General features: G+C 42.7%; 2 protein-coding genes across 2 annotated transcripts in view; one reads left to right on the forward strand and one right to left on the reverse strand.

Moving 5' to 3' along the window:
* Window positions 1-7,045, forward strand: part of brpf3b (bromodomain and PHD finger containing, 3b) — a 12,603-nt gene extending 5,558 nt beyond the window's left edge. Inside the window, exons 5-13 of the mRNA XM_005730816.1 lie at window positions 147-275; window positions 543-855; window positions 2,365-2,658; window positions 3,342-3,944; window positions 4,290-4,371; window positions 4,458-4,546; window positions 4,656-4,750; window positions 4,843-4,997; window positions 5,268-7,045. Of these exons, the coding sequence (XP_005730873.1) occupies window positions 147-275; window positions 543-855; window positions 2,365-2,658; window positions 3,342-3,944; window positions 4,290-4,371; window positions 4,458-4,546; window positions 4,656-4,750; window positions 4,843-4,997; window positions 5,268-5,451 (1,944 nt within the window). The 3' untranslated portion in view covers window positions 5,452-7,045. The remainder of the gene's footprint in view (window positions 1-146; window positions 276-542; window positions 856-2,364; window positions 2,659-3,341; window positions 3,945-4,289; window positions 4,372-4,457; window positions 4,547-4,655; window positions 4,751-4,842; window positions 4,998-5,267) is intronic.
* Window positions 7,046-7,155: 110 nt separating this feature from the next.
* nr1h5 (nuclear receptor subfamily 1, group H, member 5) lies at window positions 7,156-23,659 on the reverse strand. The gene is made up of 10 exons (XM_013910246.1): window positions 23,222-23,659; window positions 15,961-16,362; window positions 15,740-15,880; window positions 15,483-15,607; window positions 12,519-12,617; window positions 12,344-12,440; window positions 8,663-8,779; window positions 8,480-8,569; window positions 8,251-8,364; window positions 7,156-8,147 (listed from the first exon to the last, which is right to left on the reverse strand). The coding sequence occupies exons 1-10, from the start codon at window positions 23,385-23,387 to the stop codon at window positions 7,945-7,947; spliced, it is 1,554 nt and encodes a 517-aa protein (XP_013765700.1). The 5' UTR covers window positions 23,388-23,659; the 3' UTR covers window positions 7,156-7,944.
* Between the last annotated feature and the right edge of the window lie 478 nt (window positions 23,660-24,137).

Raw genomic sequence — 24,137 nt, forward strand, 5'->3', positions numbered from 1 at the left:
ATGTTTTTATATATATATATATATATATATATATAAACATTTTCTTGGTTGGTTAACATTAAATCAGATCACTCTGTTTGTCTAGCCTAACCTTTTTTAGATTTGCAATTTCTGCGTAAATATCACATGTCTTCTGTCAACTGCAGGTCAAAGTTCACCAGGCAGCTCTGGAAATGCAGTTGACCCCAGTGTTGGCTCTGCTACGCTCCACTCTGGACCAACTACAGGAGAAGGACACAGCCCAGATTTTTACACAGCCTGTGGACATCAAGGAGGTCAGACATTTATTATAACAGATGCGCATGCACACAGTTTACATTGTGTCAGAAAGTGAGAGGAAGTGTGTTCCTCATTCCCCATATAGTTCAATTTCTTGTATCATATTGTCTGAGAATTTAGTAGAATTATACAAAACAGTAACAGTACAGTTTACAAGAATTTACATGTTTTTGTTTGTTTGTTTTTTTGCACAGTGCAGATGTTGTTGTAGTTTAAAACATGCATCCATTCTGATGATAACGTTCGTGCTGTCTTGTCCTCAGGTCCCCGATTACCTTGAGTTTATTAGCCACCCTATGGACTTTTCCACTATGCGCTCTAAACTAGAAAGTCATTCCTACCGCTCAGTGGCTGACCTGGAGGCCGACTTCAACCTGATGGTGTCAAACTGCCTTCTTTACAATGCCAAGGACACTGTCTTTCACCGAGCAGCACTACGTCTTCGAGACCTTGGAGGGGCCATACTACGACATGCACAGCGACAAGCCACCAACACTGGGCTAGACCTAGATACTGGCATGCACTTTCCAGAGTCACCCCAGAAAAGAGACTTTTACAGTTGCACCTGGGAGGATGGTGAGTCAGAGGATCATACTGTGTCTGTCTTTAGTGGTTTGGAAGCTGTTGTGTGTGTTCAGTCTGTTATTTCTTCTGTGCCAAAGGATTAGGTTGTTTTTTTGTCAGTATATTCAGATTTTCTAGTTTTGTAACATGTTAATGCTTAAATACCAGTAACACCTTACTAAGAGAACACTGTGTAGAGAGTACACACTATTCTGTGTATACAGTGTACACACTGTGGCTGTTAACCAATTTATAACAGTAAATGCTACTGCTACAACAGCAATATTAATACGTACTGCATCTAAGTAATGAAGGTGTAGTTGACAACAGAAATGAGGAGTTATCAGGGTTTTAACCAAAGATTTTGTAATGCCCGAGAGCTGAAAACATCCCAGGTACAAATATATCTTTAGAGTCCGTTAGTTGTTGTTTTTTTTTCTGCATTTCATAATAGGAAAATAAGGTAGTCAGAAAAGTATCCAATCAAAGTCGACTTTGATCACGTTGAAGATATGAATGGTTCAATCTACTTTAATACATGAAAAGTGGACAGATAACTGGCTAAACAACTGAAAGCAAAAAGGTTCGGTAATTGTTTTTTGTTTATTTTTTTGTAAACATCTTTATAGTGTTATTAAATCTTGAACTGTTTTTATGTGCTAACTGGAATAGTAGGCTAATAAGATTCATTTGCTAAACTTATTGACTGAACATTATTTCTTCCTAGGCTTAGTAAGTTGCTGGGCTTAAAATACATTTGCTGAAAACCTGGAAATATATTCGCTAAGCTTCATAGTACTTATAATTGCTGAGTAGTTGATGAGGTTCCAGGAAAATAGAGAGCTCTTGGGCTGAGTTTCTTAGAGAGAAAATGGCAGAAAGATGAAGTGTAGTGCTGGCAGTGAAAACTGAAACAACTCTTCATAGTAGGATATTTTGTATTTTTTACATTCTGGTTAGTTGGTCTGATTTTTAAGCTTTTGGACGTTTAATAATCCAGTCAATACTAAAATATATGACATGCAAGTGAGCCAAACACAAACTAAATGGTGTGTTTATTAATTTACATTATCAAATAATGGGTTTAGTAACATGCAGGAAAATATTTTCCTTTAAAAGCTGCCGGTACAGTCAGTTTATTCATTTTTTTTCAACAGTTTATACATCGACTGATAGAGATGGATATGAGTTTGGAGGAAGAGATGGTTTAATTAGTATTTCTCACATTTTATACTCAGTTGTAGTTGACTCATGTTTAAGCAAATCATAGACCAGGGACTACAGATGAAAAGGAGTTTTGTATTCATTCTATCATGTACAATATATGTGGTGTCCATGCTAAATAATTATTCAGAATAAAATAGAAATAGCACTGCAAAGAGGGGAAATTTTTAACCTTTGAGATCTCTGAGAAAACAAGCCTGGCTGGTCATCTTTGTGAAATGTCAGCATTGAAGTACTATTATCATGTTGTACCTAAGTGTCTGTTTGGGCACTAACCAAACTCCCTGCTGTGTTCAGTTGACAGCGTGTTGGATCCAGAGAACCGGCTGCATATGACAGTGGAAGAACAACTGAAGGAGCTGCTGGAAAAGCTGGACTTTGTCACATCGATGCGATGCAGCGGTGCTCGAACTCGACGAATCCGCCTGCTTCGTCGCGAAATCAACAGCATCAGGACGGGCAGGCAGGGCCAGTCCCACCGCCACATCCTACACAATGGACATCTCAAAGAAGAGGATGATGATGAGCAAGATGAGGAGGACAACGACAAAGACGCCAAGGCAGATAACGGCCTCACATCTTCAGACAAAGGTGGGCACTGAGAGAGACTTACAGCAATATTAAATTGCCAATTCATGAACCTTTAAAAAGCCACTTTTTTTCAATGAGACCAGTTGTGAACATGAGCTAACGGAACATTGTCCTCAGGTAATTGAGCCAGGGTCCCCCCCACGCACCAACCCCAACCACCCCACTGTCTCCAGTCTAGTAAGTAGGGGCCCACAGAGTCTCGTTAGCCATGGTTGCCTCACAAATCCTCTCTCCCAGTGAACTCTATGTCTGCACCTCTTCTATACATCACTCTCATGGACTCACCACTCTCCATGGCCACATGCAGTCATGCCATATCATCCCACTTTTGACTAAAGGCTAGTCTAGTCAAACAGTCTTGTGTCACCATAGAAGATGGCAGGAGAACTCCTGCTATTTGAGTAAAGAACGAAAGATACTACCATGTTACCATGTTGATGGTGTACAGTTGTGAGAGCAAAGTACTTTTTCACTTGTCTTGATAAGGTCCTCCATATCTAGAGAATCTGTCAATTCCCTCTGGACTGTGGTTAGAGTGTTGGAATGAAGTGTAAATCATTACAGAGTGACACCATTTTCCTGTGTGAATACTGCACCACCGCATCACACTACATACTAAATGGAGATTCATTTAAAACCAATGCTGAGTGAATTGGAATATCATTCGTTTCCTCTCCTTTCAGAGGACCTCAAACCCGCTTCGCCCCCGACACTGGAACCTACAGGGCCGGCTCCTCCTCCACGTCAGGGGGACACACCTCTTGAGCCTCCCACTCTGCGGCCAATCACAGGGGAGCCCCAGTCCCCCAGCTACTCCTGCAAACGCCTTAAGATGGACGGTGACCTCTCAAACGGCACCACAGAGAACATTCATTGCATTAGCGCACAAGAGCGGTCAACTTCGCCACGTCCCAGTTTGCACAGTGAAGGACAGACAGTGACCAACGGTCTGGCAGAGCTAGGCATCACCTCACGGCCCCCGACGGGGGGAGTCGGGCGACGGACCTCCGTGCTGTTTAAGAAGGCAAAAAATGGAGCTAAGTTGTTCAAAGTGCGAGACAATCCTGTGCTGAATGGGAATGGACCACAAGACGAGAATACAAGTAACAACTCTTCAGCACTCAATTCCACAGCCAGCACCCCATCTTCCACACCTTTGACCACTCCAAGCAGAACCCCACAGAAGAGCCCAGGACCCCCCAACCTTAATGAACTATGGACCTCCAGTCGAGACATGTGTTCAGATAGTGAGCCAGAGAAGACACCAAATCACACGCTGGAAAGTGGTGAGAAACTTTGCTTGATTACTGACGTTAAGTTTAAAGTGTTCTGCTCAGAGAGGAGAAGTGACACCTAAAGACTCGCTTGGAAGGGATCACATTTTCTGGATTGGGCTGACTGTACATTTGTTATTAGCTACTAATGCACTGATCACAGCATAGGAATCTGTTTTTTTTCCTAGGTCTACCTGATTGATCAGACAGTTAGCCCTGTATTGTCTAATGGATTTCAATATAACTGAGACAAGAGCAGACATAAGTGCTCCTTATATGTCATCTTTTCTGACTTCCCCTCCTGCTCCTTTGGCTCTTATCTGCTGCTGTTCTGATTTCTCTCGCTCTTACTTTCAGGATTGACCAACGGCTTTAACACGCACAAAGATAGCAGATCCGACTTGGAGTTTAGGTCTTGCCCAGTTCTCCACAAAGAAATGTAAGACATTGTGTGTCTGGTGTTCTTTGTGGTTTGTTTTGCTAACAACTGATAATAAAATTACAATATAATGTATTGTATTACAGCAACTCACCACCCAAACGTAGCCTTGGGAAACCGGCTCTTTCTAAAGTCCCCTTTCTGGAGATCATCAACGGAGACTCGGATTACACCGGTACTTTTTTCCCTCCTATATCCCAAGTTCTCTTGAAGCTAAGTTGCATTTATGTCCTGATTATTTATTTAGTCGCTGAACTAATTTGAGTGTCACTGTTGTTTGACAGGCAATAGTAGTCAAACATCAGAGGATGAGATGGAGCTGGAACCACTGGACCTGGTTTGGGCCAAGTGTCGGGGATATCCCTCATATCCTGCTCTGGTAATTGCTGATCTGACTTAATATCACTATTTAATATGAGCGTTCAGCTCAGGGTGTAGTTTAAATTCCCTGCTGGGCTGTGTTTGTTTCAGATCATTGACCCCGAGATGCCTGAGGAGGGCCTGCTGCACAATGGGGTGCCGATCCCCGTCCCACCCAAAGATGTCCTGTGTCTGGGGGAGCAGCGGCAGGAGGAGATGAATGAGAAACTTTACCTGGTGCTTTTTTTTGACAACAAGCGGACATGGTGAGTTTAACATAAACATTGCTGTTATGCAATGCTCCATTTATCACATGGAGGTCAGAAGTGTTTGGTTAGTGAAACCTGATACATTTTCCACAGGTGTATCATGTGATGAAAAGACAAATGGTGGAAAGTTTGTTTGTCTTTACAAATAATTTGAAAATTGTTTGTAGATAATTCTTTAGATTTGAATTTTATTTTTAAGATTAAGATTTTATCACTCTTGATAAAAGGCTGTAATAATAATCCTAACCTCTGTCATGGGTGTTGTAGGCAGTGGCTTCCGCGTGACAAAGTGACACCCTTGGGCGTAGATGACACAGCTGACAAGCTGCGCATTATGGAAGGTCGCAAGTCCAGCATCCGCAAATCTGTCCAAGTGGCATACGACCGCGCCATGATTCACCAGAGCCGGGTGAGCCACAGCCACGGCTTTGTGGCTTCCGGGTACCTGTAGGGGGCCTCTGTGAGCACTGTGTACACCCACAGTTGGCCGATATGCATTTTCGCTTTGGTCTTAAAGCAGCAGGTGGAGCTGTTCCTGTTGCCGGTCGAATTCATATTCACACTGTGGTCCGAAAAGAGGTTGCCGTGGCGCCGAGTCCTGGACTGTAGTTTATTACCAAACCACTAGTGTCTGACACACAGAGGACTGGTGTTTGCCTCTGTGTCATTGTTGAGGAGGTGGAACTCCTGACGTGAATGAAGTTACCTTTAGGTCCCGTGTTGCTGCAGTAAATTCCCCATTCAGGGTTGTATTGAGGTGTTGCTTACTCCTCCTGGATGCGCTGATGTAAAAGAATTCCCGTCTATTTTGTATAATGCTACTGCTGCCAAGGAATCAAGTAGTCAGAAGAGATTTGATATATTTATATGAGCTGCAGAAGACTAATGAATGCATCACTGCCATCTTTTATACAATAGCTTTTTACATTTAAATCTTTTACAGAGACAATTGTATATTATAAAGGCACACTTTGTGTACATATGTAAGTGTATTATCAAACTGAATTTAATTTAATATTGCCGTTTTAAAATGCGTATTTCAATCAACCCACAAGGGACAAAGCCAGGCTGTGTATATTTGTGGAGATTTAATAATTCCTGACTTGCTGCAGTTTATTTAGCTTGTCTTTGATGTAATTTCAACTGTGTTGTGTGCGTGTATGTGTGCGTACGTTCTGGGCATACAACACAATGAGCCGTTGTTCTTTATACTTGTATTCTCTTTTTGATACAGAGAGAAATAATTTATTTATGGAAGACAGAACTATAGAAATAAAGCTATATTGGTTAAAGTTGACAAAAATCTTATTTAATGGCGTGAGGATTTAAAACCATGCAGCCAACATTTTTAAATGGATGACATCACATGTTTAGTTTCAGGATTTTACTTTAGACCAACATTTGCTGTCCCCACCTCCCAGAGGATTCTATTTATTACAGAGTGCCCTATTTTATCAAATGGACAAATACACCTTCATAAGCTTGTACTACCTGCATATTTTACCTGCTCACCAAATATTTTGTCTGTAACCAGTATTTCCTTATTTGGGGGAAATAAATTCTATATTAAAAAAAGAAAAAAGCTTTTGGGATACTTACCTGGAGTTTTGTGTTCTTCTTATTTAATACTGATCGATAAAGCATTCATTGTTATGTACACCTGTTCAACTGCTTGTTATTGACACTATCTCATTGACCAATCACATTGACCAATCACATGGCAGCTTGCTGAAGTTCAACCATCTCTAGGGTTTACAAAGAATGGCCCTCCGAAAAAAGAAATCCTCTAGTTCTCTGCAAAAGAACTATAAATCAGAGGAGAAGGGTCAGATTGCTTCGTGCTGATTAGAAGGCAGCAGTTACTCAGATAACCACTTCTAGTGACCTGATATGCAAAAGAGCATCTCTGAACACACAACACGCCAAACTTTGAAGCCGTACAGCAGTAGAAGACCATACTGGGTCCCACTTGTGTCAGTTAAGTACAGAAAACAGAGGCTACAGTTCTCGCCCGGTGGCGCCAGTGTCCGGCAGCCTCGCCTCTGTCACTGCGCCCCAGGGCGGCTGTGGCTACACTGTAGCTTGCCATCACCAGTGTGTGAATGGGTGTATGATTGTGTATAGTGTAAAGCACTTTGGGGTCCTTAGGGCCAAGTAAAGCGCTATACAAATACAGACCATTTTATTTACCATTTACACAGGCTCACCCAAATTAAGAAAAGACCTGAAAAGCAAGCACCCCTTCTGATTTGGTGTAAACACCACGAAAGCATGGATCCATCCTTTCTCCTCAACATGACAGTGAGGTGACTGTACTCGAATAATCTCCAGAGTCACCAGATCTCAGTCCAATAAAGCACCTTTGGGATGTGGTGAAACAGAAGATTCACATCATGGATGTATAGATAAGAAATCTACATGTATGCTGCTTATCATGTTAATACAGACAAGAAATCTCTGAGGAATGTTTCCAGCACCTTCCTAAATCTTTGATACAAGAAATTAAGGCCGTTCTGAAAGTTGCAGCCTAGTACTAGTAATGTGTGCCTAATAAAGTGACCAGTGAGTGTACGTTCATTACAACTGAATTATCATTACAGCTTTCCTTTTATGCTTTATTTTAACATTGTTCAGCAAAGTGAAAAGTACTGTAAGTGTGAATGTTAAATGTATACAAATATAAAAAAACACCTATAAAAGTTTCTTTGATGAAACAAACTGCAGCAGCCCACAAGTGCATCTCAGTCCTGTTATAGAGGCTAAAATTCCTAAATGACTCAGGACTGGGGAGAAAACAAAGACAGCTGAGTAACTGTCTCCTACACTGTCCCATTTATACCCAATTAGAACCATTCTAAGACAGTGTTTGTACAAATAAGTCTTTGAATTGAAGTGAAGACATAAAAGACTGAAGATTTTCAGAATTTCTTGCACATCTTCACTGTCAGTGTCCAGACTGCTGTCTTGTCAGGAGGAGGTAGTTGTGGCGGAGGGTTCGCAGCTCCGTCAGTCTGCCCAGCAGGCGGCCAAACCTCTGCGCTCCTCCTCGCGCTGCTCCAGCTTGGGCCCCGCACAACCTGGACAGCAGGTCCAGGATCAGTTCCTGCATTTTCTCAACACAGCTGGCTGCCTGCAGGGATGCGCGGTCTGCAGACAGGGACAGAAAGACAGAGACAGCTTTACAACAGCATCCCAGGAACTTTGCTTTGCCAATTCTTAACTTGACAGCTGATTTTATTCCTGGTCTGACCTGAGCAGAGCAGCGCTGTGGCTGTAAGTAAGGTGTACTCAGCCTCCGTCACCCGCAGCGCAACCATGCTGTGGAAGAAGTTGAGCACTGGTGCAAAGAGATCCTCACCGCTCTCTGTTCACGCCAGCAAATGTGGAAAAAAACATCTAATTCATTCATTGTCTGAGCAATTTTTCCACAGCTTGTCAGACTAAGGAGTGTATCTCTGTGTGTGTGTGTGTGTACCCACCTGAACTAATGAGTCCCCTGCTGTGGATGTTTTCCTTTGATTCTACGTCTCTGAGAAAGCTGTGTGTTGACATACTGAAAAGCTGCAGTGCTGATTAATGGAGAGAAAAAAAGAAAGAATGGTTATTTCATACAGTTATCTACTTGTGTCTTATCATCTTCCTCTCTCCTGGTGTTTTTTCACCTGGACTGGGGCTTGTTGGGTTGTGGGAAAACTGCTGGGCAGAGAGCAGGAACATGACGTCCAATGAAGAGATGGATAGCAGAGAAATCTGGTCTGAGAAATCCAGGAGGTCAAAACCTGTGAGAAGATAATTCTTTGTTGCTATTGTTGTTTTAATTCTTTAAATACAGAATCATTTTATATAACTTTGAACTGATATCAAAGTTCCTCCCTGGAGACACTGGCTATAATAATTCAGTAAAAGGACTAGATGTTGTAGTCCCTGATAATGCATTGCTTTAAATGGCGAGAATCTTGAGGGATGGCTGTTATGAGGAAAGGCAGCCCAGAAACTTTACCAGCAGCACACATCGTTGTGTGCCTCAACTTTCAGTCTTTTACCCAAGCTAATCTGCCATTTTTTGGGATTAGAGATTTGATCTAGATTATCATATTAAGATTTGGGACACATCATCAGTAGTGGACCTTGGATTCATCGGGTGTTTCAGCCATTATCACTAGACACCCTCATCCAAGGAGGCCCTGCCAGGGTTGATCAGGCCCCGGAGTGTGTCACTGGTTTATGCTAAATTGTTATTTCTCTTCTTCTTTCTTCTGTTTAGTTTTCTACAGTTTATTTTCTCCTATCTATTCACTGCAACTGAGAAATAATACTTACCTCTTTAGGTAAGTATTATTTATGGAGCCTAACTTCTTCAAAGGGATAGAAAAGGTGATAGAGAGAAGTAAGACAAAAGGGACAAGATAGGAGAGAGCAGAGAGGAGAGCCGGAAGGGGGGCGCCCGATCTGGCTTCCCGCACCTTCCCGCCTGTACGCTCTACCTCCCCACTGCCTCCCAGAAAAGGGAAGAAGAGCAGAGGGGAGAAGAGCGGAATATTTTCTTTTCTCTCGCGGTTAGCTGACTGCCTTAGCTGCCCAAGTGATGTCAGCTCTTTTTAACCATAGCCAGTGACTGGTCCTCTCAGCAGTGTTAGCTAGTTCTCTTATAACCTGCTGTTGCGCCTGTCCTCTGATCCCAATCTCTCTAAGCAGTTTTGCTGTTGTACTGGCAACAAAGCCCCTGCACCCCACTTCCACTGACGCACCTTGATCTTCCAGCCTCTGTCCTCTGCCTCAAGTTGGCATACTGCAGCTTCTTACGCTCAAATGCTTCCTCAATTGCTTCCTCCCATGGTACCGTCAGCTCAATGACGTACGCGAGTTTTTGGGAGTTCGACCAAAGGACGAGGTCTGGTCGCAGAGTAGTTGTTACGATCTCTGTGGGAAAAATTAGCCTCTGATCCAAGTCCACTTGCATCTGCCAATCCGTGGCAACCTTTAGTGGGCCCAGGTCCGGGGTTGAGGGGCTTGTCCTCGACTTGGCTCCCGGACAAATGTTGATGACAGCTGACACTCCTCTTGGTTCGTTAAAGGTTGAGCGTTGATGGATTTTCTTTTGCACTCAACTTTCTCGGCTAGACACCTGAGGACCTGGTTGTGTCTCCATGTGTCTGCCCTGAGTAAGGCTAGTCCTAGAACCAACCAAGATGTACTTCAGTGTGGCTGGGACTGTACACAGGGGTCAGGATGGGTCCTTTCCAAACCACAGCTGCAGATTTATTGGGGAAGGTAACACATCATATCGGATGATGAAACTTAGTCTATTAGACTCCATTCCCCAGAATTCACTCCATGAGAGTTTCCTCTTTTCCACACTCTACCAATTCATCCAGCGACCCTGCTTGGCCAGCGCTACGGCTGTGGCATGTCTGGCTGTTTCCTCCTGTCGGCGCACCTCTTCCACCACCATTTTTTGATGTTCGGTTACAGATGCCTGTTGCCACCGAGGTGTTACTGCTCTAAGTCCAAATCCTCCTCTGCCCTGTTGGACATGACCCTCCACGTCACGATGCTGAAGAGCAGATTTGGCCTGTAGCACAGATGTGGCTGGGGTCCACTTCCTCCCCTTCGCTAGAGTGGGAGCAGTGCTTCTCACTATTGGGTCCCGGGAGTCCGTGAGTGACATCATAAGCCTCACTTTTGCACATTTTAACTCCTCTATCAGACTAGGCATAGGCAATGACAGTATCCCCTCGCGTAGAGTCCAACGCTGCTTAGGCATTTGGGAAGTCCAAGCCACTTCTTAACGTAGAAGCTCACTAGCCTCTCTAGTCGATTGGCATGATTGAGTGAGACCTCGTACATTGTCAAAAGCCACAGTAGTCTAGGTAATAACCCAAACTGGGTTCAGAGCTTCAGTTTCCCTGGGAGTGCAGTGTTGTTAATCCGCTTGAGGTCATTAGCCAAGTTCTGCCTTAGTTGTTCTAGTTGCCACGTATCATTGAGGTCTGCGTTATACTACCGTCCCAGGCTCTTTATGGGCTTCTCTAGGATGGTTGGAATTTGTTCTCCACTGATATAGAATTGCTCGGCTGTTTCCCTGGAGCTTCTGTAGCAATCGCCTAGTACATGGTTTTGTTGTTGTAATGATGGTCATGTCATCCATGTAGGCTCTAATGGGAGGAAGACAAAGGCCACTCATGAGTGTCTCACCTCCCACTACCCACTGAGATGCCCGCATGACCAGCTCCATTGCCATGATAAATGCCAGAGGGGAAAAAATGCAGCCTGCCATCGACTCCAATTTCCAGGTGCTGCCAGGCTGTGGTGGTGTTCTCAGCTGTCACACAAAACTGAAAGTAGGTCTTGACCAGTCTTGTGCTGTGGTTCGGTACGCTGAAATAGTTGAAGGTCATCGACAAGATCTCATGCAGAACTGACCCAAAGGCATTGGCAAGGTCTAAAAAGACCACGTGATGGTCTCTTTGTTCTTTCTTGGCAGTTTGAATCTGGTGCCAGATGACGCTGGCATGCTCCAGGCACCCCGAGAAGCCCTGGATGCCGGCCTTCTGCACTGATGTGTCAATGTAGTTGTTTCTTTGCAGGAAAGTAGATATTTTTGGGGCAAAGACACTGAAGAAGATCTTTCCCTCTACGTTCAGCAGGCTGATCTGGCGAAATTGGCTGATGGATGAGGAGTTCTTCTCCTTAGGGATCAGAATACCTCCTGCTCTTCGCCAAGCCTTTGGAATAACTCCTTTCTGCCACACTACCTTCATCAGATTCCACAGGTATTTGAGGACTTATGGGGTGTTTTTATAGAGCCTATATGAGATGCAATTAGGTCGTGGAGCAAGCATGTAGATGCAAACAATAATCCCCATCCTTCTTTCAACTGAGCTGAGAGATTAGCGCGCTATGGGTTTCGTTTGGTTGGCGGATGTAGATAGTATAAAGAAAATAGATCCAACACGAAACCACTAACAATAAGCTCTATGGATTTGTATTTATTTATTTATTTATTTAAGAAACTGGATCATGATTTCTGGAAAGCCATACTGCTGCAAAGCACCAGCAGGAAAGTTTCATTTACTTCTATTATATTCAAGAGAAAGCAGAGATTTCTTCAACCAGTATCTCTTGTGCCAGCAGAAACATACTGATTCAATTTTGAGGACTGAGAAGAGACTGTAGGTAATAAGATTCTGGAAACTTTCTTGAAGCTTGTAAGCAGATAGTAACTTTCCTGTATTTTTTTTGTCTCATTTGAATGGGAGAACATCTCCCCTCTGATCCTCTTATCCTGTTTCTTTTTCAAGCAAATACATTATAAAGCTGAAACCTTCCCTCTTTCATCTCACCTGGCACTGTCCTGGCAAACTGCAGCAGCCTTTGTAGGCGGGGTGATACTACATCAGACAGGCCTTCCACTTCTTCTGGACACAGCCACTCAAATGCCTGAAGGCACACACAACAAAAGCAAGATGAGAACAAGAAAACTATTTTTGCACTGTATGTTTCTGGACTGGAACCTACCCTAAAATTGTTACTGTCCTGACCTCTGTAGAGCCTATGGGCCTCCACCATCCTGTCCACGATGTATTTCTGTTCTCGGGTTAAACTGGCAGACAAAGCCTGGTGCAGATGGAAATGAGCACAGCACACAGATTTGCAAAGAAGCACTCATGATTACAGAGTGAGAGACTAGACACGGTTTAGATTAATAATGAGGGGAGCCTAAGACTTTTAAAGCTGATACTGAGAGCTGTGTGAATAGCTGGAACACGTTTTATTTCAGTCCGTCTAATGCCTGTTTGAACCTCCTGGTGGCAGCAGAGGAAGAGTCTGTGATATTTCAGCCTTTCTGGGTTTGAAAAAAATATTGAAATAGCAATGCAACCAGAAATCACTGACTAAATAACCGAATAAATACAAGTAAATGCGATTATATTTATTATATCCTATATATACTATTTCAGTATGAACCAAAGCGGTGCGACTGACCATCAGGCTGACGCTTGAACACCAGCAGTTGCCATGGCAACAGTTTGCTATGATTCGTTCATTAGAAGGCCTTCGGCAGCTGCTGGGTTGGTGGTGGTTGAATTTGAGGCTCATGTTTTAAGTCACCTAAATATAAAGGCAGCACTTTATAATGTAGCCTGTGACTAAGGGTGTAATTACCAAAGAATTCAGGAGAGTTTCAATGTGTTTTACCTGAAATTACAATGTAACAATGTGTATCTACAAATGCTTCCCAGTAGATACATCAGAATGAGGAGGTAACAATTCAAGTTTTCACAAGAAAGAAGAACATTTTAACTCTCAGGGAACTGCACCCTTAGTCGCTGGCTGTATTATAAAGTGTTACCAATACCAAAAAATCCAGTGCTAGTCCCCCCAAAATTATGCTTTGTTAATGAGCACCATGTTAATGAAAAGGTCCAGCAAATCATCTTTTTCCACTAAGCATAGTGAAATCTGAGCAGGTTTATTTCACTGAGACAGTGCCTCTTTTTTTAGTTTCACATGACCATTTTGCATTGCTGCTTGTTTCAGAAGCTTTAAAAACATCAGGTGGACTTGGAAGTCTTGTCAGAACAGCCAGTAAGATGTTCAACAGGAATCAGAGCAACCTTTTTGTTATTTACAAAAAGGCTGGATGGCCTTTTTGTAAATAGCAACCGGTTCACTCCCATTGGCTCCTTGGCGGGGTCTGGTGCCCTGGGAGCCCCTTCCAGGGGGTTGGGGGCCCTCAGGCCTCTGGCATCTGGGCCTGTGGCTCGGTTAACTCTGGCGCAGCTGGGTGCCGGCAGAGCCCGCAGGCACATCACTGCAGCCCCCTCTGGCTTCTGCTCCGTGGCTGCTTCACCCAATCACACACTTTCTCTAAACTGAGTGCATCCTAACTACATTCATACACATTCACATTCACACTCTTGACATGCAGACTGGAGGAGCCAGGGATGGAGGGACCACTAACCTTCCGATCAGCAGGTGGCCTGCTCTACCTCCTGAGCTACAGCCACCCACTGGCAAAGATGAGTAAACCGTCACTAGGTTTTGGATAAAGTGTACACTCACAAACCTGTCAAACATGCATTTGAAACATTAGCTACCATAGCAGTATAGTATTGCAACATGGCATTTGGGTCTTCTAACTAAAATAGGAAAATAGAAACATAAATAGTGCCATCATTGCCAGACCTGGCTGACATACATCCTGCCATGACACCGGTCAATCAGAAGTGCCAGCTTGATGCCGGATCCAGGGAAGACCTATTTTCTATGGGCCTTTTTTTTTTCTTTTTTCTTCTCTCAACAGGTGATCCAGGAGATTTTTCCTTTTTAAGTGCCCTTTCTCACACTCCCTCTTCCCCTCTGTTTTTCTTTCCTTCCCTCTCTTTCTTTCTTTCTCCTTTTCCCATCCCCCATGTCTGTCCTATCTGTAACAACTGAAAATAAAATGAAATAAAATAAATAATAATAACAAAAGTCGATCAAATGGACCAATACGGCAAGGCCGCGATGATCCACTTGGTAAAGTAAATCCATTGGGTATTTTTCTTGGCCTTCAGACAATAATTCTGATGGCTAAAGAACAAACGGGACAGTCAGGAAAAAAAAGGCTAGCAGGTCCTCAGGATAGCTAATGGCATAGAAAGTTGAGCTTGCATAGAAGGACACCGAAGGATTGCACCACTACACAATCTGAGCATTAGCAAAATTAACTTATGGTTTAATTCTGGGTTTTCAGGTCTTGTACTACATGCAGGAGGTTAGAATAGCTGGGGAGAATAGTGTCACCCTTCCTGGGTGATCCCTCAGATCTCAGGATGCAGATAGCAAGACAATCTATAGATTTAGAGACTGTGCCTGGTGAGCAAAAGTAAGAATTATAGATTCTTAGGAGCAATTTTAGGTTGTTCTTTGTTTTGTTTTGTTTACCACTGGCAGCATGCAATTTTAAGGCAATTTGATGCTTCTATAAGCCTTAATCGAGCAATATATTCCTAGAACAAGTCTCCTTACAGATCTAAATTATGTTTTTAATTTGGTCTGTTTTGTTCTTGGGCACTTAAACAGTACTGGGGTAGCAGGAGAAAGAATAAGACATTTTCCAACGAGCATAAGAGCACCTACTCTGCAATTCATGGGTTTAACAAAATGCTGTAGTTGGAGTCTGAGCTAGTGCCTTAATCAGGAGACAGTTATACTGATAAGTCTATTAAGATTTTGCCAGCTTTCCTTCCAGGCTTTAAATAAACTTCATTATCACTGTGCACTACTCTGGCACTTTCACTTCCTTATGAATTAGCATACCATGTAATCATTTGTATAATTCACCCATATTGGTGCTGTTAAAGTTGTTCCTGTATATTGTGTTTTATGTGAACTCTTGCTGCTATGCTGAATTTGTTTAGCCCATGTGGCACAATAATCTTGAACCTCGAACTCTGAAGTTAGGAAAGTATCCAATCGAGCACAGGTGTGCCGCACCTGTCCGGGTAGCCTGCTGGTAGAGCTCACTCTCCTGGTGTCTGTGTTCTCCTCTTCCTCTTGCCCTCTGCTTTTACCTCCTTTCCTCAGGCGTTTGGATTGGCACTGCACCTCAGTCAACAGACCTGAAGAGAGGGTAAAAAGTATTATTTTCTGCACAACCACAAAGTGACATATTTGTTTTTTGGAATCTCACTAATCATTTCTCTGATTACATTACAACCTCAGTCAATCAGTTTCTTGTATTTGAGCCTTACATTCAGCCAGCATTCCCACAGCTCGGCACTTCCTCAGACGGCAGTCTTGACACTTCCTCCTCATGTACATATCCATCTCACAGCTACCGCCACTCTTACAGTGATACACAGCTTTCTTGGTGACACTGCGTCTGAAGAATCCTGTAGCGAAAGGTAAAACATGACGCGCTGATGCTAAGAAGTAGAAAAATATGAAGATCAGAAAGCAATCAAATAAATACCTTTGCATCCCTCGCAGGTAAGAGCATTGTAGTGGTATCCTGATGCTTTATCACCACACACCACACACAGCTCATCCTGACCTCTGCTCTTTCCACCCGAGCCCATCCGGGACCTCCGCCCCATTGGCAGTCCTACAGATCCGAGGCCCTGAGCAAAGAGGCCCCCACAGTGGGGCTCGGGGCTCGGATCGCAAGGGGCCTCCAGGCAGTGAGGGCTGTAGTGGTATGGTGGGTTGCAGAGCTGAGAGGAAGAGGAGGAGGAGGAGGGAGAGGGGGCAGAGGAGGGTGGAGAACCATAGTGGGAGAAGGGCAGGTTGGCAGGACTATACTGTTGTTGGCTGTATGGGAGGAGCTGGAGGTCAGGGTCCTGCAGGGGATAGCCCAGGGGGTCAGCCAGCATATCTGAAATCAAAGTCCAGGGTTAAAAGTTTTAACTGGCTCTGTATGTTGATGAGAGATGACACTGATGTAGGATCACATAAGTCATAGGTCCACGTGTGAACAGAGCAGCTCTGCTTTCTGTTTGTCAAGGTTGGCCAGTTAGAAGAAAGCTGACTGAAGGAAGGGTGGCTTGTTTCAGACAGTATAAGTAAGTATAAGGCAAGTGTGATTCAAAGCTTCTCTAATAGAGTCCAATAACGGAAATATGGAGCTTGAAATGAACACAATGAGGTTTCCTTGAAATACATTACTCGGACAGCTGACTTTTTGATGTGGCCTTGCAGTTTAAACCCACCCTGTCTCCATACATACAAAATTTGTATTCAGATTTTCATTCCCTTGGTTGTGCTAAACTGTGAGAAACGATTCAAGTATAAAACATGACAATTAAAGGAAATGGTCACTGGAGTAAAACCTCTATTAATCCACAGTTAAAGAATTATCCACCAGGAGATGAACCATTTATTCCAGTTGGAGTAGCATTTGCTAAAAGCTGCAGTGCTCAGCAGCTGTGACAAATCACTGAACCTTTTGTAAGAATCCCAAATCCAATAAAAGTTGGACACTGTGTAAAATGGAGATAAAAACAGAATGCATTGATCTGCAAAACTCATACACTACTGTTGTATTCACAGCAGAACACAGAAAACATCAAAAGTAAAGAAAAGAATAAAATCTTTTTGAATGGCACCAACACCTCTTAAAACAAGTTGGGACAGAGCCTCATTTACGCCTATGTTGTTGTGGTTTTTTTTTCATTATGCAAATTTCCAGAAAAGGAGTTTTGCTCTTTGTCTCAATTCACTTTAAACGAGCTTCAACCCAAAGAAGACGGCAGACTCTCTGAATCCCGTTCACATGTTGCTTCTGCTTCGCATCACAGAGCTTTAACCTCCATTTGTGGATGGCACAGTAAGTTTTCTTCACAGGCATTGCGCCTGTTATGGCCGAAGACCATAACCACCCAACGCTGACTGTCCCTTGTGCTCAGAGATTTCTCCAAATTCTGTGAATCCTTTGATGATAACATGTACTGAAGATGATTAGATATTCAGAGTTTTTACCAGTTTTATGTTGCTGGTACATATAGATTTATAGATGCAGTTTTTTGTACAACTCTCCCACTCTGAGATTCACGTTTTATACGCAGTCATGTTACTGACTTGTTGCCAGTTAACCAAATTAGCCTCCAGCCGTTTCATTTTAGTACCACATACTAGGGCTGTTCAATATAACGATATATATCGGATGACGATATAAAAACGTCTATCGTTTCATTTTACGCTATCTTTTGTTTCGTGGTGTCGCAAATTAAACTCTTTACGGCAATATTTTTTCATCATATTGATGGTCACTGTAGTGCCTACATTAATTTATTAAAGTTCTCTCTTTCTCTTATATTTAATATAACCACGCCGGTTTTTATGCATTTGGTTTTATGCGTTTTGGTTAGCAACAACCACGGTAACACCATTGCGTGTCCGCTTGTTTATGTTCCACATAAACTTTTCACATTAAAGCTCAAGATCCTGTTGTGACTTTTCAAAATAAACTGAATCACGTGAAAGAGCAGATTATTTACGGATGAGAATTAAAAAAGAGCCACCAGGTGCTAAAAAATAAACCTTAGACTCAAACATTAGAACAGGCTTTTCCTGCATTTATTACACGCCGTGTAATAAATACTCACAAAGAAAACGGCGGCTGCTACAACTTATGTCTAAAAATGTATCATTTCATGCATCGGTTAAAACACTCGACTCAAGACGAGCTGCCCAAGATTCACAGAATTTACAGAAAATGTTACATTTTTGTGATTTATATCGTTATCGGGACGATACAATTCTTATATCGGGATATGAAATTTTGGTCATATGGCACAGCCCTACCACATACTTTTGTTGCCCCAATCCCACTGACACATGTTGCTGCCATCATTTTCAAAATGAGATCATATTTTCCCTAAAATGGTTATTTTTCTCAGTTTAAACTTTGAATATGTTTTCTGTGTTCTACTGTAAATAGAATAACAGTTTATGAGATTTTCAAAGGATTGCATTCCATTTTTATTGATTTCTAACTTTTTTGGAATTGGCGTTATACAAACTGAGCTAACATAGATCACCCATTTTAAAGATCGCTATCTTTAACCAGGAGCAAAGGAACTTTTATCTGGAGTCACGATGATGAAATGATGAGAGACAAGCAGCTGGTTTTAAGTGAAATACAGGATCATGCTTAAGGTAATCTTATAGTATCACACACCTGTGCTGCAACCTGTCCTCACAATTCATAACACTCCATCATTTTTTTTCCTTCTTCTTCTTCTTTCCTTCCTGCGTCACCACATTGGACCATCCCTAGCATCTCCTTATGTCACTACAGCCTCCTGACTGTATGTAGGATATTGTTATGATTATATCAGGCTGTAATCCACTTAAATAGCGCTCAAGTGCCATGGTGTAAGATTTATGACTTTAGGTGTAGCAAATATTCTTTCCAAATTGAAAATCTTGTCAGTATTGTAAATCTTTCACACACATACAGCATCTAACCTACAGGGAATAAGTGATTACACTAGCGTGACTGAAACATGAATGAACGTTTAAGGAAACTCTGTGACGCTGGTCGAAGTCAAAAAGCGTTCAGAGGAATGTGAATTTACGTGAGTCATGACTGCTTTAATGGCTCTTATGGGATACAATAAAAAGCTGAGAGTGAGACCCTGTGAACTTGTTCAGACTGCTGAAACAGGATGCAGCTGAGAACTCCCAGTGCCATTTAGGATTTTTCTTTTTATTATTATTTTTCTTTTATTTTTTTATCCCCTTTTTCTGGATTCTTCATTTAGTCCATCATTCATTCAGTTCATTGTTGGGATGACCTAAAACATGTCAGAGTGTGGGTCAGCTGCTTGTGTTTTGCAAGCACTGACTCCACTGAGAAAACATGTGTGACCACTGGCAGCCTCTTAAAGTACAGCTGGACTGTTCGACTGGGACTGCTGTGGGATCTGTTATGCACTGATTAAACAGAGAGCCCACCCAACCTTCAGGAGTTTCAGGAAATGGGAACTTTCGGGCTAAAACATGTTGGATGAAGATTAGGAAGGACTAGTTCATTGATTTTAATGTGTGTAAACCGTGTATATGTACACATGATAGTAAAATGAGTATATGTATATATAGTAATTTTACTACTATATGAACATATGTCTGTGAAGGTTCTCAGTCATCCAGGTCATCGTAGTCTAAGGAGCTTGGAAAGAAAAGCGCCTGGACTTCTTTAAGTTGCTTGAAGACGTTTCACCTCTCATCTGAGAAGCTTCTTCAGTTCTAAGATCAAATAGTGAAGAGCCCTGTGGGAGTGTCCCCCTAAGAGGGACAATGGACCCCCCTAATGATCCTCTACCTAATCACGTGAGCCAAGGTGTGAAAACAGGTGTAGGTCACATTCAGCCAAAGTTTTGGGTGAACTCATTGTGAAACCTAGCCCCACCCTATCATGTGATTTCCTGAGGTCAGAAGGCCCAGGATGTGAGTGGGCGTTAAGGCGTCTGAAGAAGCTTCTCGGATGAGAGGTGAAACGTCTTCAAGCAACTTAAAGAAGTCCAGACGCTTTTCTTTCCAAGCTCCTTAGACTACGATGACCTGGATGACTGAGAACCTTCACAGACATGTGTATACAGTATGTAGTAGTAAAATGTGTATCACTATATACAGTACTGTGCAGAAGTCTTGAGCCACACCTCATTTCTCTACATTTTGCTTGTAATTGTATTAAAGTGGCCTTAGCCAATAGCTCTAAAGGCTTTCTAAGTCTTTCAAAGTGCTTTGGATATTGGCTGCTTTTTCACTCATTTTCAGTCCAGTAACTGCATTGTTTTTTCTTCAATTGCAAAGCCAAATACACTGACTTATAAAGCATTCAAGCATAAAAAAGCACCTTCCTCAAGGAATGAACCAGACTTGTTTCTACACATAACAGACAATTTAGCAAATAACCGATTTTTAAGAGCAGCCTTTCACAAAAATCTACAAAATCTACAATAACTGTCCAACAAGGTGATTCCCAAAGAGCTGTTAGCTGAAAAAGTTGCATATTATGGCATGATGCATGCAGGGTGCCCTTAAAAATATGGAACTGGCCAAGTGGAGCAGAAAAAAAGAGTATACCTCAGAGGTCAGAAGGGAGGTACAACAGTGAATATGTACAGCCATCTGTGAAACATGGTGGAGGCTGGGTCATGGTGTGGGGTGGCATTTCAGCCAGTTGTGTTGGATATCTTCTCAAAGTGAATGGAATTATGAAAGCAAAAATGATCGTCAGACTTTCGTCCAAATCAAGTAAATGCATATTGGGGATTTTTTTTAAAACATAAAATGGGACATTATAAGTCACGGTCTCCCCAAAGTCCGGACATCTCTATTATTGAAGCAGTGTGGGAATCACCTTAACAGAGACCAGAACAAAAGGCAGCTAACATCCAACAAAGCACTTTGAACGTCCCCAAAGAAGCTTGGAGAACTATTACTGACGTCTACTTAAAGAAAGCTGCCTAAGAGAGTTCAGGCATTTAAATGTGTCTGCAAATGTTTTCTTCCCCTTTTCCGACCAAAATATAAACAAATGAAGAATGGCTTGAGACTTGCACAGTACTGTGCAGAGAGTGAGGTACGTCTTCGAGCTCTGACAGAAAATCGGGCATCCTGCAGTGATGCTGTAGCACATGCACATAAAGAGGAATTTCCAGGAGACAACATTCAAAAAATAAATAAATAAATCAAAGCAGCAAAGGTCGCCATATCCTGCCTTTTAACACCCAGTGTGGTTTGACAAGTGTTAAACCCTTTCACAATGCATGGAGTGAGCAACAGATTAAGTTAGTTTAGAACAAAGACAGGATGAAAGGAAACAGAGAGTGACTGTAGAGCCGCATGAATGAGAGCCTTTTCTGTGCGTGTCAGATAACAACCGAGCAGTCCCAACCATGCTGGCGACTCCACTTGAGTCACATTTTCAGAGTTGACTTCCCATTTTGAGTAAATTGATCATCACACATAAAATTGTTAGAGCCACCTTTGTTTCAGAAAATAATTCAACTTATATCTTTGGCAAATAGACAAATCTGAATAGTTATATCATGGTTATGTAAAATCCATTCCTATTCCCAACTCTCTCTTTTAGTAACCTCAAAAATAAGCAACATAAAACTGACCACCCTGCGTGTGGTCAGTTTCTCCTCAGAGACCCCATGCGTGTCATCAATCATCAGTTGTGACTGAGGCTTCCTCAAAAGCATCCCGAGGAGTTCTGAGCCTAAATTACAAGCGTGTTTGATGATAAATGACAGAACATGTTGAGAGCTGCTGCAGCTCACATTTAGTGGACTAATGTCCCTGCTCTGATCAGCTGAAAGCCTACTAATGAACTCTTCTCTCTGCTTAATTTCCCCTCCTCGCTTTCATTCTCCCTGCAGATGTTTCCTGTCTTTACCCGACTAGGCGATGGGTTGGCTTGGTGGGGGGTGGAGGGGGAACTGGGGAGTTGGTGGGGGGGGTGGTCCTTGCTTTCTCACTGTGTGACTGAGCTGCTGTTTGCAGTGTTTGTAAACCATTTGAACGCTGTCTAAACACTCCTCAGCCTCCCTTCCATCCCACGCACGCTAGGGAGCCAAACAACACCAGCAAAGCACCTCCCGCAGCTCCCCCTCCTCCTCCCTTCCTCCTCCTTCTTCTTCTCCAAAGGGCAGGAGGGGAGACAACAGGGAGACTTTGTTGATGATACATGTCAGTATAAATAGATCCTCCGATGCACGCTCAGCCTCTCTGCATGTCGCGAAGGCGGTGAGCCGGCTGATCCCCCTCAAGAACTGTTTTTTCCATGTCACTGAGTTCTCAAACGCCGTAAATAAAGGCTTAGCGTTCATTCATCAGCTGTCAGAGTGAATGAGGCTGCACTGCACACAGAAGGCAGTCGTATATCAGCGTGTAACAATATAAGCTATTTATGACCCACTTACTTAATGTCAATCTGTGTGACCAGTACACAGTGTCAAATCTGTAGACATAATAAAGTAGGAAAAGAGTCATCAAGTCTCGAGTGTCTTATGCAGCATGGATGCTCATGTTGCTGCCTAGAAATTGTGAAATTCTGCTCTCTCTTTGATTTAAATGTTCATTTCAAGCCAGCAAGGTTTAGATCAGCAGATTGAAAAATGCTAAAGTGTCCAAAACCTTCAAGGAAGTTCAGAACCTCTCAAAGTACAAATGGAAATTTATACAAAGGGGGATTTGGTTAGAGCAGAAGTGACAGCAGAAACCACATTTTCCTTCTTAATACTTGTCGCACTAAATTTTGTACTTTGTTTGGATTTCATCTGCTCAGGTGAGAAGAAAATCCTGTGAACGGTGTCCATAGTAACTGCTTTCTCCTGAAGAAATAATCCCATTTATTCTGTGGATTACAGGTTGATATGGAGACTGGCTCTGAAAAACGATGTCTCCCATTGAGCTCTTTACAGTAGCACTGACTGATCATTTAGAGAGTTTTTCGTAAAGCAAATGTCTGCACACATTCAAGTTGCATAAGGTATTAAATGCTTAAAGTCAGTTTTTCCTTTTTCCAGTGTCAATTTAGATATATTAATGCCCCACGAATGAGATTTAGCTTAGAATAAGAATCAAAAATCCCATCAGGCAGTGTTTAATATTTCAATTTCGTGGTTTTTTTAAGAGAAGCTGGAGAGAAAACAGAAGTAAAAGTAGATGAAGACCCCAAAGAGAAAGAAGCAGGAGCACGAGCATGACTGTGGACTCACCGTAGTACTGGAGCTGCTCAGCGGAGCAGTAACCATCTGAGGTGCTGAGAAACCCCCCTGCCGTGAAGCTCATCTCCAGCTCGGTCCACTCTCTCATCTGGACAGAAAATCCTCTCTCTTTAACTAGTAATACAGGATCTATCTTCATACACACACACACACACATACACCCAGAAACACACAGAGACAATTACTCAGAGAATTCTCGCAGATATCAAGGCTCTGGGAAGTGTGGAGACATTCCTCAATCCCCAGGATGCGTCCAGGTCTCTTAGCTGATATCCCAGCCTATTTTTAAAAAGCAGAGAGCAGCAGTGCAGCTGATCCTCTTGGTCGGTGGTGGATGATGTGCTGGAGGAGGGATTACACATCCCAGGGGGATAGACAAAAGGGAAAGTGGGGGGACACCGAGGAGGGACAGGGATGGGACTGTGTGTCCAAACAGCTGGACCTGACTGGGACGTCATAGATCAGAAAACGCTGGGGAAAGATGATGGCTTTATTCCTTGCATGTTGAGGTTTGTGTAACAAGAGTGCAACAGCTGGACTGGGCGAAAGAAACATTTTCCATTAATCTCACGTTTCAAATAAAAGAAATCTTCCTTAAAGTTTCCCTTCAGAATAAACAAACCTTGCTTCTTTTATTTAAGTTGTACCTAACTGTGCGCTGTGAACGTAACTGTCCATATTTGTCCTAAAAGCCTTGGGGAGTGTGTTTACTCTTCCTTTTGTTTACCACTGTTCTGTTTGTGCTGTGGTTAATATTGGACAACAGATTAGATTTAAGGCTCTCGGGGTCCTCCGCCTCCCCACAAATAGTTAACCAGACCAGGGCAGAGCAAAAGAAGTCGAGGCCTGCACCACCCGGAGAAGACGGAAGAGTGACCCCCATTACAGGCCTGTAAATCTCCAAGCA

This window comes from Pundamilia nyererei, unplaced genomic scaffold (genome assembly GCF_000239375.1).
Source record: "Pundamilia nyererei isolate P.nyererei 1_Seehausen unplaced genomic scaffold, PunNye1.0 scaffold00039, whole genome shotgun sequence".
Lineage (NCBI taxonomy): Eukaryota > Metazoa > Chordata > Actinopteri > Cichliformes > Cichlidae > Pundamilia > Pundamilia nyererei.